Source organism: Lampetra planeri, chromosome 16, assembly GCF_965212315.1.
Source record: "Lampetra planeri chromosome 16, kcLamPlan1.2.h2, whole genome shotgun sequence".
In the NCBI taxonomy this organism is placed as follows: domain Eukaryota; kingdom Metazoa; phylum Chordata; class Hyperoartia; order Petromyzontiformes; family Petromyzontidae; genus Lampetra; species Lampetra planeri.
In genome coordinates, this window is record NC_136122.1 from 1771603 (window position 1) to 1791603 (window position 20001).

The 20001-nt window shown below is 43.9% G+C and overlaps 1 protein-coding gene across 2 annotated transcripts in view; it reads right to left on the reverse strand.

The window, feature by feature from the left end:
- Positions 1 to 820: 820 nt before the first annotated feature.
- LOC144722910 (mitochondrial glutamate carrier 1-like) overlaps positions 821 to 20001 on the reverse strand; it is a 117987-nt gene continuing 98806 nt past the window's right edge. For both annotated transcript variants that reach the window (XM_078601328.1, XM_078601327.1), the window contains exons 7-10: positions 18873 to 19110; positions 18556 to 18710; positions 17309 to 17384; positions 821 to 17194 (exon numbers count right to left, since the gene is read on the reverse strand). In XM_078601328.1, coding sequence (XP_078457454.1) covers positions 17053 to 17194; positions 17309 to 17384; positions 18556 to 18710; positions 18873 to 19110 — 611 coding nt within the window. In that variant the 3' untranslated portion in view covers positions 821 to 17052. The remainder of the gene's footprint in view (positions 17195 to 17308; positions 17385 to 18555; positions 18711 to 18872; positions 19111 to 20001) is intronic.

A 20001-nucleotide genomic window follows, 5' to 3' on the forward strand; every position in this document is an offset into this window, starting at 1 on the left:
TCCACTCGTACGCTGCTCAAGATTCTCGACCATTTTCAAAGCATGGACCTGGACACGTGTTCTCAGTAAATTATGTCAAACGATAACACATCTAAAAGCACATTGAATACACTTGAGTGCATAATTACAACAAAAAACACCATGTACTCATGTAAACGTGGAGAGCAGTGGTGCAGTGGTTTGTGCACTACACTACGAACGCAGGGACATTAGTTATATTCCTGACCATGGTTAAATTCAGGCTTGTGCTCCACCACTGTCGTTAAGTTTTGTGTTAGTTCAGGCAGCTCGCGTTCAGACACCACCTCAAGATGTGCCGGTGGCAATGCCACACGCCTGTAATCCAGCACTGTGGAGGCGAGAGTTAGCCTCCTAATACCAATGTTGCTAAATTGGACAGTTCTGGCAATCTGCCAGGCATGACTGAGGGGGAATCACGTAGCCTAGACACTGTCCCATCGTTGTCACAACGCGCTCGTTCCGATAACTACCAGCAGTGAAAGGTCGCATATCCAAAGTATGTTTAATGGATTATATATATAATACAACAATAAAAAAAACAAGACATCAAAAACATTACAATTTTCATTTAATAATATTAATCCTGTATATGTTCATAAATAAAGGAACCATTTTCAGTAGTTTTACAAAATTAAATGAAAATATTGATTTGAAAAATGATTTAACATATTACACATTTTGCTAATTAAAAAGTATAAAACAATACCCCGCGACAGCAAATCGGTGACACTCAAAGGCTGCTTGGTTCTCCCTTCGGTGATGAATTACACTTGGGAACAAACGACAGCTGACTCCAACGCTTACATGAATAATTTAATGTCCGAAGTACATCTCAACATATTGCACAAACATTGCGGGTATCACATTTTTTTTTCATTTAAATGGCTGTGCTCACATTTGTTTCAAATTACAATAAAATCACGTGTACAAAATTTTACATTGCACTATACAGACAATTAAAACCCACACACGGCATAACCGAGCAAATTACGACAGCAAGGGATTCTAATCTACACCGACGCACACGGCCACCGCACTGCAGCCCTGCTTGCATGCACACACCCTCGGGGAAACGTGTACCAAGGGGAATGCATCGGTAAACTGGCCGGAGGAGCATGTACGGGGTGGTGCAGGTTCCACCATCCCTGCCCCAGAATCCATTGCTCCACAGTGAGTTTCCCACACGTAGGTGAACAACCACTGCGGCGTTCCCCATGCCCTATGCCTCATAGAAGTGACTGTGGAATTATACATTCATGTATTTAAATTCCCATCCTACCTTCACTCCCAAAATTAGCATCTAATCAATGTCACAGCTCTGTAAAAAAACGAAGCTCTGAGTTGAAAGAATCGCCATTACCAGCGATGGCCATTGTAGATCATTCTGTTGGCTGCAGTGTGGCAGCTGAACTCAGGTATGGAATCAGCATGAACTAAAATAAATCCTAACAAAATTAATACATGTAAGGCTCCACAATATTACTCCAGGACTTCTTTTCAAAAAGTTTTATGTTCAGATTTGTAAATATCATTTTATAATTAATTCCCTTTTATAATAATAATTTCGACTTGTAACACGCTACACAATATTCGCTCAATCTCGAAGAGGGAGAATGACTCAGAGGTGCGAGGAGCTATGGATTGCGCGAAGAAGGCAGCCAGGTGAGCCAGCATCGACTTCCCCCCAAGCTCTGCGATACCCAATATACAAATATGGACGAATCTGGGGCATCCAGGAGAAAAAAACATGTTTGGGAGGGGGCAACACTCTATCCCATACAAATGGAACAGGTGTTGTCCACATTTGCTCTGCAGCCTTCTAAGAAAGGGTATGGCACCTCGATTCCCACGGGAAGGGAGTTTCACAATATTTGTGCGATGCACCAACCCTCGCGTCCACTGCTTAAATACAGGTATGTGTAACTACAACCACCTGGCAAATATATATATACATCGAGGCAAGGACTGGGTAAGATGTCCAATTCTACCATAACATAAGAATCACGTATACAGAGACTCGAATATGGTTTGAAGTGGTAAATTTTAACCATGGATGGAATTGCACGTCTTACAATGCTTGCACGCGGCCCTCAGAGAAACAAGATGCTGAACCTTTGCTCACCTACCAATCGTAGCACGGAATTATAATGACCCCCTATGTAGTAGCCGACTGCGTCAATTTGAATTAACTGGAAACACTGGACTGTGATTGCCATTGTGAACCAGAACATTTTACCATCGTCTGGTGCTTCCAATGGAATATTTGTGGTAGCGCCGTCACGGTTACCACCGCACCACGGGACGTCATGGAGCAGTGTGTGCATGGAAGCAGTAGCGTCGCGATGAGGGGCACCACACCGCACTTTATTTACCAAACCTGTTGAAGTTCAAAACTTCCCAAATTGTAAAAAAAAAATAATCTGAATCACACTCATCCAACGGACAATCCAGTAAATAATACGAAGCGCAATCTTGCTTCACTAAAAGCCACATCCCCGACAAAAATCGTCCGGAAAGCGTTGCAACAAGGAAGGGAAGATCACAAAGCAGAACGTTTACATGAATATGTAAATGCAATGGCAGGCTTGGATCAGTGCAGCCATCGCAATACGAGGGCACCTGTTTCGTGCTGAACCACTCTTCACAGTGAACACCTCGCTGCCTAAATCACTGCCGCACTTCCCAGAACATCTCATTTTAACTAACCCTGTTTGGAGACCACTTGTCTATGAAGGACACTTAAATTGGCAACATCAGTGGTCATCATTACACAGATTGTTCAGTATAATTGTAACATACTGAACTGTATTTGCCAGCCAATTCTTCAAATGCACTGTCATACATAACTTGAGGACTTTTCAGGCAGACGATCGAGGCCACATGAGCTCTCCCTTTAGACTAAACACAGTGCAGGATGCAGCACTACTGCTGGTGTTCCTCTAATCATTCGAACACGAGAATCCTGCTTTGCGATGTTTGGTCAATTCCCTCTCGATTAGGGCCTGAAGAAAACTCACACACTAAAACCATAACGATAAGTCAAAACCTACTTGTTGTACTGCCCCATGCCGATACTACTTTGGTAGCCAGCAGACGAGTTTCTCATGCACATCGAGGTTCTCGGCTTCCCACAAAGTGGAACTCGTCGAAAAGTTGCACCGAGTGAACCCCTAGTTGGGATGTGACCTCGTGAGCTCCCACTTGTGTGTCAAACATTTTGCCAGGGTGTCAACCAGGCGGTCATGTGTCCGGTTCTAACATATTTTAAGAAACATTTTTCGATCGTAATGTATACTTGTTGGTGGGTTATTTCCCTTAACATAATTGGGAATTTACATGAGGAGATTTAGACGTTACTGTCCTTGTGCTGTTTTTACCAAAAAATTCAGTCTTGCGTGGAACTCCAATAGACGAAAGACGATTCTATAGCATGCGACTACGCAGCGGTTGACATCTATGTCGATTGCGACGGATACAAACGTCGCTTCACGACTGTCTGTCTCGTACTACAACCGCAGCCACCGTTTTCGACCAAGTGGCAGAAACATCAGCACACTGCCCGTCAGGCTAGCTGCACTCTCACACACATTTGCTCCTCTAATTATTATTATTACAGAGTTGGTAATTACATTTTCATAATCAACATTAAATTAACTTTTCTACTCATGAGAATTGTTTTAAAAAGGTTCTTTGCTGACGTACTTTGGATATGACGTAGCCTCACTTGTCAACATGACGCTATCGCACGTAGTTCCCACAAACAATTAGACATTTTGCAGGAGCACTTGACATAACATTTACACATTTTCAAGAACTTAACCCCTTGGTGTTTGTAATAAATCCACGTTCGCGAGCCTGCAACCTCACAGCGATGAAGATAAAAAGAAAAAGGCTACGTTGTGGACTGTTAGGCCAAGGCGGAGATGCAGTATTTGTACCCGGTCTGCAAAGCCACAGAGACAAGTGACTCATAGGGAAAGTTGGATCATTGGCAGTCGAGGGGATGGAAATCCTGCGGTTTGGTGCACCAAGATCACCTGGAACAATGCTACATTGAAGGGGCCTCATCACAACAGGACAATGCATACTGCCTGCATCAGCGACCAGAGCGTGTTCCCCTGCTTCGCAGCAGCAAAGAATTAGCAGCGAGTGTCAGAATCTGCAGCTACAGGAGACACGACAGCGGATGGAGAACACAGAAGGGAGCAGGCCAATGGATCGTAACTCTCATTCATTCCACTAAATGCACTGTGCACAATTTTCGAAAGAGTGATAGATGCTGGAGTCGCGTGAAACAAGAGATGTTTTTTTGTACATTATTCCAAACTCCTCATTACGTGACCGGCACTGCACGAGGACATTCTGGAGCCAAGTCAGTAAAATATTTCAAATATAATGCTCACTCTACAGCAGGGAAACGTGCATCTAGTCACTGGTGCAGTATGCTTCCTCGTGTTCTCTCCAACCCGAATCTCTACAGAGCACACCTCCCTCAATTCCTATACCACGAACCCACTCTCCCACATCATCACCCTTTGCCTACCTGACATACACCTCACTTCAAAGCCACTCCATCACAAAAAAACCTGCAGCAGTCTATGGAAAGCCAAGAATAAATTACTTAAGAAAACTTCAGTTTTAAAAGCGCATACACACAGTGTCTATGAAACGACTTACCTTATACATGACTACGTAGCGCGAAAATTTTCCATTGCATGTCGCTCGGTCAAACGGTGTCGAGTGAAAATCACGACAAAGCGTAACGCGTGTGCATGAGGGACACACAGGCAATACCACCACTACCACCAGTGTGGTGCCTGTAACAATGCATGTAACCATGAAACTGGCAGCAGATTACCAGGATCATGAAAACACAAGTACACATGCTGTGCAATATTTGAAAGCCATTCTCCAGTCACTTGCTGACTTGAAATCAGACGCAGATTATGTTTGCCACGATAGTGAACTATTCAAGTGTTTCAACTGGGATGTGTTGCGAGCTTTCGCTCAAAGAACAACACGTACGACATTACAACGGGTTTTCTCCATACATAGCTGCAATCACATCAAGAAACATCAATAGTAAGACACGTTCAAAATAGTGTTACATGTTAATGATTTAAACATGGATAAGTGTTTTGGCGAACCAATATAATTACAATATTTGAAATTTTGCAGTTTAAATGCATCAGATCCATGACGCAATACAAAAATCTGCGCACTGCAGATTATATATAGTCACTCTACATAGTTTGGTCGTAAATATTTCGTCTTTAATGCCTCTTGTCAAACGGAATGGAATTGCGTCTTCTGCTCTACAATATTTTACTGCTGCTCTCTCAATAAGTTATCATGTGGTATATCAATGTATTGATATGTAAACATGGATGTAAATGAGTTTGGATGCTTTTTGGCAAAAAGGAAATGCAAAACCTGAATTATTTTGTTAGAACATTCATTTAAAACATTTGTTCGTTTCAATTCTGAGACCTTTAGCAATAGATCTGTCACTGTAATTAGCAATACAAAGAGCCTTCTCTACAGTGTGCATGCAAGTACAAGCTGTACCTATTTAATCACGTGTTCTGTTAATTGACTCAGACTTTTTTTTACGTGTCAAAATAGTTTCAAAATGCGGTTTTCATCGCTTTCAAGTGATTCGCGTGACGCTCAGTGGTCACTCCACGCTTGGTGGTCACTCGACACAGTCGTCGCGTCTGTGATACGAGGCCCACAACGAAGGCTGCACCGTGAATTTCCATCAGCATAGTCTACTTACACAATAAAAGTTAATGAGTTTATTGTAAGTAAAGCTGATACGCCATTGTTTATCACAACAATACACATACCATGATTAGTTAATCAAGTCACCGAATAGGATATTTTAGGATTACAATTTTCCTCGCATAAGCCTTTTAATTTATTTCCCTCTTCCCATATCCCCTACGCTCGGTATGTATTGTGCTTCGTTTATTCCCTCAGAGCTCCTCTAATAGGTGGTGCAGTCGTGTGAGTGTTTAATGGATTAATAGGATGATCAAGCACAACTCCACTTGCCATCGGTTTATGAACTTGGCATAGGCTTTCCTTGGGTCAACTCTAAGTAAGATGTGTGCCCAATATGGCCAATATCAGCACTGGGGAGACAAAGGTGGCTGAGCTTGGTCCTGGCCACACCACATTCTCATGTGCTGTGCCAGTCTTAGAATGTGCTGACCGTATATTCACAATCTCATACTATGCTTCTAACAACAAACACTATATCTGTCAGTTAAACAGTACACATGCTGCACATATATAAATTTTAATAATGTATAGGGAAAGCAGTGGATTAACAAAAGGGCTATACTTGCATATATACATGAGGGGTAGTATAGAGAGTGCTGTAATGCAGTGCACTGCCTAGCACGTCTAGAGTGCTTCCAGTGGCAGAAAACCCCAGGCTCTGCCATGGTCCCTTGTGCCCAGTTATTTTTGGGGTGCCAGGGTGGCGAGATGTTAACTACCTCGCTGGTATAAAATAAAATAGCAGTTCTCCTGCTATATCTGTTCCACCTGATGACGGTCGCTTGTGTTGCGATCGAAACGTCGTGATTTAATTTATTTTATTTTATACCTACTTGACTTTACCGAAAGAACCAAAGAGTATGGATCTACCTCGCTGGTATACAGGTGATCGTGGGTTCGATCCCGACCCTGACGCCTGTATATTTGGAGTTTGCATGTTCTCGCCATAGTCGCATGGATTTTTCTCCGGGTCCTCCGGGTTTTCCCTACCCATTTATAAACATATGTTTAGAGTTACGAAAGCTTCAAATCAAGTTTTTATATGTTTAGAGTATTTGGCGCTATAAATTTCCACATGATAAGCCTCTACGTTGAGCTATAATTTGTGGTCAGGTGGCTTCTGAAAAAGAGCTATATTGCCCAGTGAGCCTTACCTGGTAAAAAAATAAAAATAGTAGTTAGTAATAGTTTTATATAGTATTAGAGGGAGCTCTGATTATTACGTATGCAGACGATCACACGCTGGTATTCTCAATCACATGTTGATATGGCAAGTGTGACTGAGAATTGCTTCGTGTCTGTGATGACAGATTTTTCATGCAATTGTCTGCATGGCAGTCTCCACTTAGTGCAGTAATTTAAATATTTCTAGTCGAACTGAATAGTTTTAAAATGCACAGTACTTGTAAAAAGTCAAACTGTCCCTTGCATGCACATACTTGTAATCATGTCACTCTTGAAAAATATTAAATAGTAATAAGATGATTTGCACACTGAGTACTGGCATCAATAAAATTAAGGTTAACTTTTTGCCTTTCTACTGAAATTAAATAATACCCTATTCTGTACATCAGCTGAAGGATTCCAGAATAATATCTGCAGTAGAATTTCATTACAAGCAAGTGAAGGCTGGTTTCACCATCATCATGGAGTGACCTCGTGACCCCATTAACACCAAAATATACTTGCACAAGTGCATAGCACATGGTCATTCAGGATTTTTCTGCATCAGTGAATTAATACAATTAGTTTTAGTGGGGGTTCATTACATAGCAAAAAATAATAATATATAATCGTGCAGCCTTCTTGGATTCCAAGTTTAAGCTTCCCTGTGACTGCCCAAATCTTAGATTGTTACTGCTGAAACTCCATTTAGGAATGGAATTTCATTTTATTATAGACCGCACACCGAACAAAAATCTGTGTGATGAGCACATATGTGAGAGGTCTGACATGACCCTGTGGCTTACAACAACGAGCAACTTAAACACCTGACAGCAGAAACATAAATACAAATAAATGTTTCAAATGTATATACCATGATACTAAAGTCTTTGTTCAAATGTGTAATTGGAGCTCAGCATTAAACCTTAGCAAACATTACAATAAATACGGTACTTCTAAACATGTACCTCGTGGGAAAAAAATAAATCCGGCAGATTGCAGTTTCCTAAAATCCTCAATCGGTCGGCGAAGTGATTGCCGTGCAGTCGCAGCGAGAAAGACGGCGCAATCCAATCACAGTGCGCGTGAGGACCAGCAACACCCGTACATTTGTGCTTCTCAAACGTTTAAAACAGGTGCCTGGCGACTCGGGCAGCATGCGTTTATACAACATAGCTCGAATATCAACAACAACAAAAACAAAGGTCCCCGTATAGTATTTAAAAGACTGTTGGGGGACGTGCTGTTAGCTGAGCATGACATGTATATACCAACAATCACATTGAAACGGCAAAAAAACATGAACATAGTTTGTGTTCTCTTGCGATAAACACCCGTTTCACGTATACATTGAGAAAGAACCCAGTACCACAACAACCCAAAAACAAGATTATTTTCTTATCCTTTTGTGTGGGAATGTTTGTTATGGTTTCACAATTGGTGTAGAGCTGAAGCATGATCCTGTTCTCAAACTGAGTTTAAAGTCATCCCAGTGACGAGCAGGGGAATGAACCTAGAGAGAGACACTGCAGAAGGGTCGTGTGGTCGTGGCAAGATTTTCATAACCAATAAATCCATTTGTGAAATTTTATTTCAACTCTTGCGTACAAATTAGGACACACAGTCTCTGGCCAAAACCCCATTGGCACACACCTATAGCTCCTGCACAGGCATAATGAAAGATCATACGACCCTTCATGTGGGATCACATTACTGTGTGATTTACACTGCCCCCAAAGGACAACGATGGCTTAGTGACGAAAGGATTTCTCATTCAAAAAGATTTGGAACAGATATCTCACCTACCAACATGACATTAATAAGGCTCACACCAAGTGCACCTGAAATTGTTCCTGTGTCGTGGAATGCAATACACAATTATCAACTAAATTATAGAATGTTACAGCACAGCAGTAAGCAATTAATTGTGTACATTGCTGCATTAGGCACAAGGCACATTAGTGCTTCGTAAATGATGTATGTATAATGCAGTAATGTGTTTGTTTTGCTGGTGCATTGTTAGTATGATGGTATGCAATATTGTAATGGCATGGACGCTGTGTTGACTTTTAAATGATCAGTGGTGGCTCTATGAAGTATACACAAAACCCCTGCATGCCTCACTAAAATGCAAGCCAGTGTTTAAATGTATTTAGATAGTTTATTCATCCTCATTAAAAGGGAAACAGTGGCTTGTTTGGTGGAGCATTTAGCAGTGTCCTCTCCTCTTCTAGTGCCGGTGGTGTCATTGCCTCGACTGGAGACTCTTCCTGCCTCCACTGTCACTGTGAGTAATTAGGATCCCACACCACCTTGTTGTGGGGGCATTGCCTCCACGAGGGACTCATCAGCATTGGCTAGGTGTACCACATAGCCCTAAAGCAGAGCTCTTTTAGCAATCACTACTTACAACGAAATCCCACTCGTAATACTTGCCCTTGCCCACAGTGGGCGCAGGGGTTGGATCTGAGGTGGAATTAACGGCATTGGCCAAGATGGCTGCTTAGTCGATGGTTCCGAGTGTACAGCTTGCCATGGTGCACCCCGAGATCGTGGAGCCTATAGTGCAACGCTACATGTGCGTGCTATGATTTTTACATCGATTTTGATGATCAGGCATTCTCTATCCACTGCTCATTTAAAGCGTCCCTGAAGATGCCCCCTGAGGCAAGTTTCCTCCCCTCCTCTGGCTGCCGCTACGTCACCAGTCTCGTCCCTTAGACATCACCTCACGCCGCGACCTGCCCAGGCCCATTTAATGTTCTTAACATTCAACATGATCTCTCTCCTTTGTATTTGTTCCCGTGTCTCTCTGTCTCTCGGTGGACTTCCACGCGTGCACCTCTCCACACCTCGGCACACTTTGCAGCTTGTATTCTTTGTGAGTGTCCATGTTTCTAATGATCTGAGGCAGCTGTGCACTGACCAAAATTTAAATACCAGTCCATAAATAACTACAGGAGAGAGGATCAAATATTGATTTGAAGCTTTCGTGACTGCAGGAATCCAAACTCTTTGGTTCTTTCGGTAAAGTCACGTAGGTATAAAATGAAACAAATCACGACGTTTCGGGCGCAACACAAGCGTCCGTCATCAGGTGGGAAAGTATGGTCTGCTGCTGAGGCAGACCGTTTTAACCGAAAAAAAACAAAGATTAGAGAGAGGATTTGTTCAGCTCAACAATAAAAACAAAGAATACAGTTTATACGGGGAGCATGATTGCATGGTTTCCAGAGCTTTATGAAGACCAAGTACAATTCTGGATTAACCTAGATAACTTAGCTTTTAGCAAATTAGTAAATTACCGCATATCTCATCCCAGCTGTCATAACAAATTATGCGTGATCTCTAAACATGTGTAGTTTACAGAGGGTGATGGAACACTCCTTTTTAACACTTTTATCAATGACTTAAGTATGGTTGTTCAATCCTGCCGATTGTGTTTGTATGCTGATGATATGGTGTTGTACACTTGTGGCCCAAACCCAGCCGAGTGTAGGGAATGCCTAAAGAGTAATTATTTTTAGGTAATTGAGGTTTGGTTTAATTGTCAAAAACTGACATTGAACGCTCAAAACAGTATATGTGTATTTTTCTAATTAGCCTGTTAATATTGAAGTGTCCATTACATTTTATAATGGTATCCCATTAAATAGGGTCAATGCATTTAAATACCTTGGCCTTTGGATTTGCGAGCCTAACATTGAACACATTAATCTAAAGGCAGAATCTGGGCTTTTGGTACAGACGCAAGTTGGCCATGAGTCAGACACCGAGGCCTCGTTTATTCAATGCAGTGATGCTCCCAGTCTGACTATTCCGATATATTCTATCAATGCAGCTCGGTTAGGGGCTTGAATGGTCTTGATGTTACTTTTTATTCTTACCTCCGATTGATCTCAGATGCCAGGTACCTCACTTCACGAAGCACCTTAATTAACTCACTAAATTAAATCTCAGCAGATGGAAGGAAAAGGTACTCTTATCCTGTTTATACACAACATTTTATTTTACCAAAAAAATGTTCATCTAAATGGAAAATTTACCTTCCGTACTCTCACCCATATCAATGGAGTTCATGTACTACTTTTAAATCGCAAAAATGTTCTTCGCGGCGTTCAGTTGATGCTCACGGTGTTTTAAATTAAATAATAATACTAGCAGCCTGGTTGGGCACTGGAACAGTGTACCGAGTAGTATGATGACTATTGATGAGATTTCAAGTTAAAAAATATGTTATTGTAATTCTTATTTTAATAATATACATGTTCTGTTTCTCTTAACTGCGATTATTAACTGTTATTGTTAAATCTTGACTTAAAGCTTTCGTGACTGCAGGAATGCATACTCTTTGGGTCTTTCGGTAAAGTCACGTAGATAGAAAAATAATAAAATAAAATCACGACGTTTCGATCGCAACACAAGCAATTGTCTTCAGGTTTGCATAGCCCCTTCCTCTTGGAGAAATCCATTTCATGTGTGCCCACAGCGTTAAAACAATGATCAGCCACGGCAGAGGTGTTGGTCCTACCGTGTTTCAGATCCGCCTTGTGTTCGCGAACACGGTCTGAGACATGTCGCTTAGTTTCCCCAACGAAATTGATTTCTCCAAGACGAAGGTACTATGTAAACCCACTGTCTATCAACGAAGATTTGTTCATGAAGCCATCCAGTAATATAAACACAGACAATTTCAACAGAGAAGAGCAATCATTGGAAGGACGTTATTAACCAGGTAAAGTCATAACTGGCTGTGATGCTTCCATCCTACCTGCCTATGTTAGCAGTTATTTTCGACTGAGTCAAGGACGTAATTATAATATATATTGGTCGGGACACATCCCGCCCAATATTGAAATATGCTAAATATGTCCCCCCCAATATATTGCTATAAAATAGATTTCTGTATATATGATTGTGGTTATGGTTGTACTTTAGTAATTCCTAATCTTTGCCATTACATCCAATGAAACGAGAAAAGGTAAAAAAACAGAGCAATGTAAGACAATACACTATTAGACATTATTGTAAAAAATAAATTAAAAGTCCATCCTATGTGTTAGTGAATTTTTTTCATATTTTAGGCAGGAAATGGCAGGAAATGAGTTTTCAAATTTAGATTTTTTTTTCTGGGGGGGGGGAACCCCCAAACCCCCTGGAAGATTTGGTCCCCCCCAATGTTGACTCCATGGCTATGGCCTTGCTCTGAGTTACATTACCTTGTTAAATGTCTTAAGAGGCTAAATGTCTCACTAACATAGCTGCTGCTCCCTTTTCCTCTATGCGGCGGTGGCGCTCGTTGTGTAATAGGCTGAATGTCTCTCATTAACACAGCCGCTGCTGCGGGAGCCGTATCAGATTGGCATGCTAATCTCTAATCACGAGCAATACAATGGCTTCTTCAGCACCGTAACCATGGGGTTACATTAACAGATTGACATGCTAATCTCTAGCAACACAATAACCGAGGTATCCCTAGCTCTGCGATCTTACATTTACTTGTAAATCCATCTCTAGCCCCGCCCACTTACCCTTGGGTTGCACCCATCTCAAACCTTTACAACCTCTGGCTGCAACAGCAGCTCTCTCGCTACATTTCTTCCTGACTCAGCAGTCCGTCTGCTGTATTGTTTCACCTGAAGACGATTGCTTGTGTTGCGATCGAAACGTCGCGATTTATTTATTTATTATTTTTCTATCTACGTGACTTTACCGACATACCCCAAAGTGTATGTTATTGTTAGTTGTAATGTTATGTCAGAAATACTTCGTCTGTGCTCTCCAGTTGCTTGGGTGAAAAGTGGGCTCAGTTTTGCCCAATCCTGGCCAGCTGGCTCAAAAACTTCATAAACAAACAAACTAAACGACCCATTAACACTACTGCAGTAAACACCCCTGGATACAGAGCCAGAATGGACAGGATTGTGTAAATGTGAATTACAACTATTAGTTGTGCCCTTCTTTCAGTCTCCCAGCTGAGATCCATCTACTTTTGGCTGTGAAGCAAGATGCAGTGATTGTATTGTACATGAGGAGGTACATTCTATTTTTGGTAGCTCACAGCTGGATTTGAGGGACAAGTCTCTGTGTTCTAGTCAACATTTCCAAGGCATCAGGCAGCATGATGTTGCCCCATTGGGTAAAGTATTTTCAAAGCAGCTGACCTCTCACTTGGTACGGTACTTCTAGACACCACAGTTGTTTTTTTTTATGCCCAGTGAATAACTACAGAGGAAACCCCCCACATCACAAAGTGTCAATCTACTCCATACAGGGACATCTGTCTGCCTTGGCATACATAACAAACATTTCCACCCCAATCTCCCTTGCACTCATGGTATTACAGCTATTAAATACCATGTATTTATCACACACGTGGAAACCATCTCCCTGTAAACATCACTGCAACATTGACTGGCTCAAAGAGTATTTTGGAATGTTCAGTCCAGGGGCCTGGGTGCTGTGCAAATCTCACGGTACACAGAACTTGCCAGAAGTTGACAGCCCCTGACCTTCGAAGTTATAATGGGCCATGAGCACGACCAGATCGTTGTAGGGAATTGGAGGAGAAATTTTTAAATAGTCGATAACAGATAAAATGGCACAATTATATACTGTGATACAGGGCACTCTCCCGAGTGCCTGCCTCAGCAGTGCACTTGGCAGATGCCGATAAGTTTACAATAATCTTACCCATCTGATAAAATCCAAATTTAATAGGATGTATGCATTCAATGATCTCGAATACTTTTAAGTCAAATTGATAAATGTATTCATTCATTTAAACAAAGTCCAATGTGGACGTTATATGCACAAATATTCACTTTGCTGGCACTGAATATAAACCAACTCACCAGCAGGTGCATTTATAAGCTTCAGCTATTCACATAAAACGTGCCACCTACCAAACAGAGCTTAACATAAACATGAATTGCATGTGGGCTGCTGAAGGGAGGACCCACACAACTCCTATAGAGTCTGTTTTTTGTCAGTGTTTAATTGTGCATTACCACTCATTCTTTATTTACCCAAAAATACCCGACTGAATATGAAGAATCCTATTTAAAAAGGGGCCCTGCTTAGGATGTTAGATCAGTACCTTGAATAAATTAGAGTGTGTGGAAGGACAGTACAGCAAGTCCGTCTCCAACAGACATCCTGTCGACCTGCAGCATTATAGGCATGCACCACTCAAACAGCACTGTCCACATGTCGAAATTTGTGAGGTTGAGGTACGGAGCCTCACCAATCCACACCCTCAGAGTTAACTATGCGTAGATACTGACTCTTAAGACACAATGTATTCTGTGATTTATATTTTGTATGGCTGGGAATGCATGGAAACACCATCTACGATTATCATGGATCAGATATTTCCTTAGCACCAGCTAAGGGTGCGGGGTGGTTCACTCTGGCACACGTTACTGTGCAGAGCAAACTCAGGGAAACCAGGTTTCGTGCAGCACAGAGCAGCGCACAATCGATGTGCTACCTCACTTACACCACGCTCAGTGTGCAACAAAATACACTGAGATAATGAAAGTGCACTGAGGCACTAGCGCCAGTCCCTTAGGTGCATGGCCTAGACAGCCATTGTTAAGATGCTCCACATAGTCTACTTAAATGTTCTAAGTACCAAACTCCAGAGCAAGTGAAAGACCAGGTAAGTGGGCAAAATTTATCCAATCTAATAGATCATCAGATTTGTTTTATGCAGAGACGTGCGACTGCCAAACCCGCTGTCACGTTTGCCATAAATAAGTGGCGATGTGAGCAACAATAATGCGTGGGTGTGCGTGCAAGCATGTGTGCAATGCTCACGAGCGAAGGGCGATCTGCGAGTGGCCACTCCGTGGTTTGTGAAAGGATGCGCAGTGGCCAAATCTCAAAATACCGACGTAAATTGTGAGTCGGATCAGTGTGTAGGAAAACAATAGCAAGTGTGATAAAAAAAAAAGTCAAGAAATAAGGGTGAGCAGTGATGTGGAAGCAGCAGCCGGTGTATGTATTTAGTGCAAAAAAGATGAAAAAACCCACGCCAATAAGTTAATATTTAAAATTGCTACTCATAGCTAGAGATTAATCTTGCCTAGATCATGTAAAATAAAAAAACACAATCAATGTCTACCTAAAGTATAAATGCACTTAAATTAATTGAAAGCTGTTATAATTAGTGTTGATTCAACAAAAGATAATATTTCACAGTCACAATAACACTAATAAAATGTCCGTTGTTCACAGATGTAGCCACTAAGGTTTATGTGCGTACCCACAAGCAATAGGATCCCATCCCCACTCTCATCCCTTCCCCTGCCATGCTTAGCAGAATATCCAGGAACACAATGCACGGCGAGGGTATCGGAATCCACAACGAAGTTGCATCAGATTGTGCAATGCTTAGCATCAGGCAAAAGCATAACAAGCATTCTGCAAGCACTAGCCAGTGGTTATTGCATGTTTATGCATCTCGGGATCTCATACGAGACATAGGCATCTATGTTCTCCAACCTCAAAAGTTATGCTGCGTTCTTGAAAGAAGCAATGTGTTCTGCAAACCCACAAAAACTACAGAGGGTTCATACAGCAATATCCTTCATGTCTTAATTTTCCATGGGGGGGTATTTTAGATGTGAGAGGTGAGCGACAGAGTAGTGTACGCAGGGCTGACACATGACAGGGATCATGCATGCGCACTCCAAGGGAGTATAGCCAGGACCAGTGTGGGCCCTAGGGGAGATGGACAAATACCGCCAATCATCACAAGGCTTAAACTATCGTCTCAGGAACAGGGAGACGAGGGCCGACACCCCACAGGCACAGGACATGAAGAAGCATCTCAGCTGGGCATAAGCAGGTGGCCACCGGCACATGTGTCCGTGTGACCCCAGATATTTCTCACAGTAAACCCACACCTGTTTGCATTTGTCGGCAAAGCCATTGGTAGAATCATTAAGCGACTAAACTATCATGTGCTAAGTGCAAACCAAAATATCGCAACACTTAAGTGATTCAATATCTAATCTTGATTTGAGGCTTTCGTGACTGCAGGAATTCATACTCGCTTGTTGTTGCGATCGAAACGTTGTGATCTATTATTTTTATTTCATTTATTTTTATTTAAAATTTCCATCTACGTGACTTTCCTGAAAGAACCAAAGAGTATGATTCAATATCTGTTTCTCTTAAAATAAGGTATGTAAGATAAATATAAAGTCGAAATAATTAAAACATAGCATTGGTTTAACTATGGAGCAGCAGTATTCAGTGTCCCGTCTCAGTGACAGGACGGCTGATTTCGAAACGCCGTTCACCTTCGCACAATAGACCCCCTGCTCACGCCTACGTGCGTGCGTGCGTGCATGCGTGCTGCGTGTGCGCGCGACTCACTGTCCAACGCCCCACTGCAGAAGGCACCTCTTGTGGCCGCGTGTTGCGTGCGTGCGAGCCGAGCTGGCGGTTTGCGCACACACCCAATGCGCCACCTCCCTGCTACACCCCCAAAGCTCATGGCTCGATCCTAGCAGCTCTACCCACGAGATCACCCCCCCCCCCCACCAAATTAAAGAACGTCTGCGCGTGGATTGTCACACTGCTTGCACGTTCGGACGAGCGCACGCTCGCCTGGGTGCACGTCGAGTAGGGCACGCGTGTGTTCAGTGGATGAGCCTCTGGATGTATGGCTGGACCTCGTACAGCTGTTATGTTGAGCCGGATATATGTGTAACGGGGTATATGTGCCCTCAAAAAGTGACCACTTGTAGAGCGTGTGTATGTAGCTGGTGAAGGTAACACAGTATACTTCAATCTGGGATAGCGTGTAACTGGTGAAGACAGCTACAATAGGCATAGCTGTACGTGTATCCAGGTGTAAACGTATGTGAATGTATGTGTCTCTATGAGCTTGCAGGTATAAGTGTATCTGTCCATGTGTGTGTGTATATATGCACCCAGGTGTAAGTATATCTACGTGTGTGTGCAGGGCTTGTCAGGCTGCGTATGTTGATGTAAGTTGTGGTTGACAGGCCCACAATAATGGCTCTCCGCCTCATGGCCGGCCACTCTAGCTGCGCTCTGGCGCCGCTAGTGGAAGTAGTCGATGATCATCTCACCGACGCCGAAGAAGTAGATGACCTGCACAATGCCAAAGAGGGGCGCGATGACGAGCGCACGACAGCCGCCGCCCTTGAAGAAGGCACGGCCACCCTCCTTCGCCAGGATTTTCCTGCATGTCAGAAAAAAATATCCATGGGGCATCCCAACGCAAGGTGGGTGGCACAAGGTGGGTGGAGACGGGTGAGTGAGTGGTGCTTGTGTTGGGGAATAGGCAGCTGCTCACTTGGTGCAGTCGACAATCCCTGTGTAGGTGTCCTCATTCACGCCCCTCTGCAGCGACTGCAGCCGCGTCTTGATCACTACAGTCACAGGGACGAAGTTAGGAGGGGGCACTGCAGCCCCATCGCAGCCCCGGTGCATACCTCTACACTCTACTTACCCATTGCCTATCCTGGATGAGTCAAATCGCTAACGAGCCAAATGCTAATGGTTCATACGAACTTAGTGGAGGCCAGAGGCAGAGGCCATTTTGGAGCGATGCAACAGACCCCAGATAGCAGGGAACCGATGGATGATGGACACATAAGCCACTGACTGGAGCACACACAGTGATAGGACATCTGCCACCTATGCTTATTTAACCATTCATAAAACAGTGACTGGGAGTGGTGAAGATGCACACCCGTAATCCAGTGACTTGTAGGCTGGGTTCGTCGATCACACCATGCATGAAGCACCATCTGCTGGATACGGAGCACGCATCTGGCATAAGTATGGTGGCATTTGAGAGTTATGCACTCGTGTGCATGGGTCTTCCGTGGTCACGACAGCTTCCTCCCACGTGGGAAAAAATCTATATATCTAAAATTGGTGAAACATTCTGAGTTTGGATAACTCGGGGCACCCCGCAGTGAGTTTTATTGATATTACAATTGTTAATCTAGGAAAGCCTTATTGACTCTCATGATTATTTTTCAGGAGTATGTATGTTCAACTTGTTTCACACCATACATAGCCAACCGTGCTACATGGAGGTGCAGGAGGGTGACAACTGCTGTGTATATTCCAACGGAGCAATTTGAGAGTGCATTGATCGGCGTGTGTCAACGCAGCCACAGTGTGCTCGCACGTGTGCGTGTGTGAGCAGTAATGTAGCGGTTAGCGCACTGGGCTACAAACCTGGCGACCCGAGTTCGATTCCCGCTTACGGCCAACACTATTAACGATAATTTGAACCAGTCCTGGGCCTCCTCTAGGTCGACTCAGCCTCAAATGAGTAATTGGTGCTGTTTGAAAACATCGCCACGAGGGAAACAAAGGCGGCCGGGCGTGGTGTTCGCCACCCACTCCCTCGTGTGCTGTACTGGCCCTCATAAGGGCTGCTCGCTAACAGCACTTGCCCCAACAGTCTGTTAAGGCGAAACTAAGGTAAAACGGGGATCTTTGTCTTTGTCATGAGTCAGGCCTCAGCGGCCACGGCGGTGTTGTGCCATGGCGCTGCGGCGAGAAATGCCGGTCGGTGGGACGCACCGTCACAGGGGTTCACCGCGACGGCCGCCATGCTCCCCGCGATGCAGCCCGAGGCGAAGGAATGGTAGAAGGGCGCGCGCTCGCCCGGCGTAGTCACCCCGAGCGAGTTCAGGTTCGCGAAGAGCGGGAAGTAGATCATTGAGAAAGGGACGTCCCTGCACAGACACCACATGCCCCACTATCATTATCTAAGTATTAAACTCGGTGTCCACACATCAGCTTCGGTGGGGAACACTGCACAGGGTGGGTCAGTGTGTCAGTGCATATTGCTCACTCACCACGCCAGGGTGGCTCAGCGTGTGGTACCGTTCATGTACCTCAGCAGGGTGGCCCCCAGGCCCTTGTAGAGGCCGGCGATGCCCTGTGCGCGCAGGAGGTCGCGTGTGATCTGCATGGCAGAGCGCGACGCCCCCAGTGGGGTCCCGCTCGAGAAGCCCCGGCTCGGTGGCACAGGCCCTGGCACGGGCCCCGGCACGGGCGGCTTCGCTCCACTTGCCGCCTCCCTCATTCCGGCGCTCCCCACGGGCGCCGATCCAAACAGGCTTTTCTGAGCCACTGTGTCCGTCGCACGGCGTGCAATGCGAAAGGCAAGCAAGAGGCGTTGAAGCCGGTAAACGGCCACGTCTAATGGCAGAAATCAGATGCTGCAGTCTACGTAGCTCCATTTTACAATGAAGCGGCAATGCTGCGGAGAGAGTTGCATTATGGGTCAGTGGCTCAGGTGAAAAATTGTCCCAAAGTAATGTCGCACGAAACTCTGAGATTGGTTAAACGAGGTCACACAAATTCAGAGGAATTGCCAAGGACACCGCAGACAGTTTTGTTTTTTTCTTTCATGATAGGAACTCCTCAGGTAGAACTCTGCAAAGGAAAACAGATGCAGAGGTTTTGTGGGGATACTCGTCCTGGCCCGGCTTTTGCACAGAACCAACCCAGCCAGTATCTGGCCAGCATTTAACTTAAGCTTGGCTGATTGCACACCATCATGAAAGGAACAACGCCAATGTATTTGAAAAGGAAATTGATTCATTTTTGTATTGGACCACCTACAGGCATGAATCTGGTCCATCTCTCCATCTAGTTGAAAAGGAAAAAAGTGATAATTATGCCAAAGTACGATAGTAGGGATCATTTTGAATGTAACAAGAAGAAACTAAATCAGATTAATGATTGGCCAATTAAAACTGCAATAACAAATGTAATTTACAGAAAGACTGCTTGCGAAAAGCAAGACTTAGCGACATGGTTAATTGTTCTCACCTAGGGAACATAAACCACAAGCGACTTGTGCTTAGCCTCACATTTCACTCTTGATCTCAGCCTATTCACCGGTCAATTCGTTCATTCTCATAGCTCACTCACCGATCCGTTCAGCCATCCCTCTCATGGCCAGCTAACCACGACCCGTTCCTTCACCCCTGCCTTAACTTGCATTATCACCAGTTT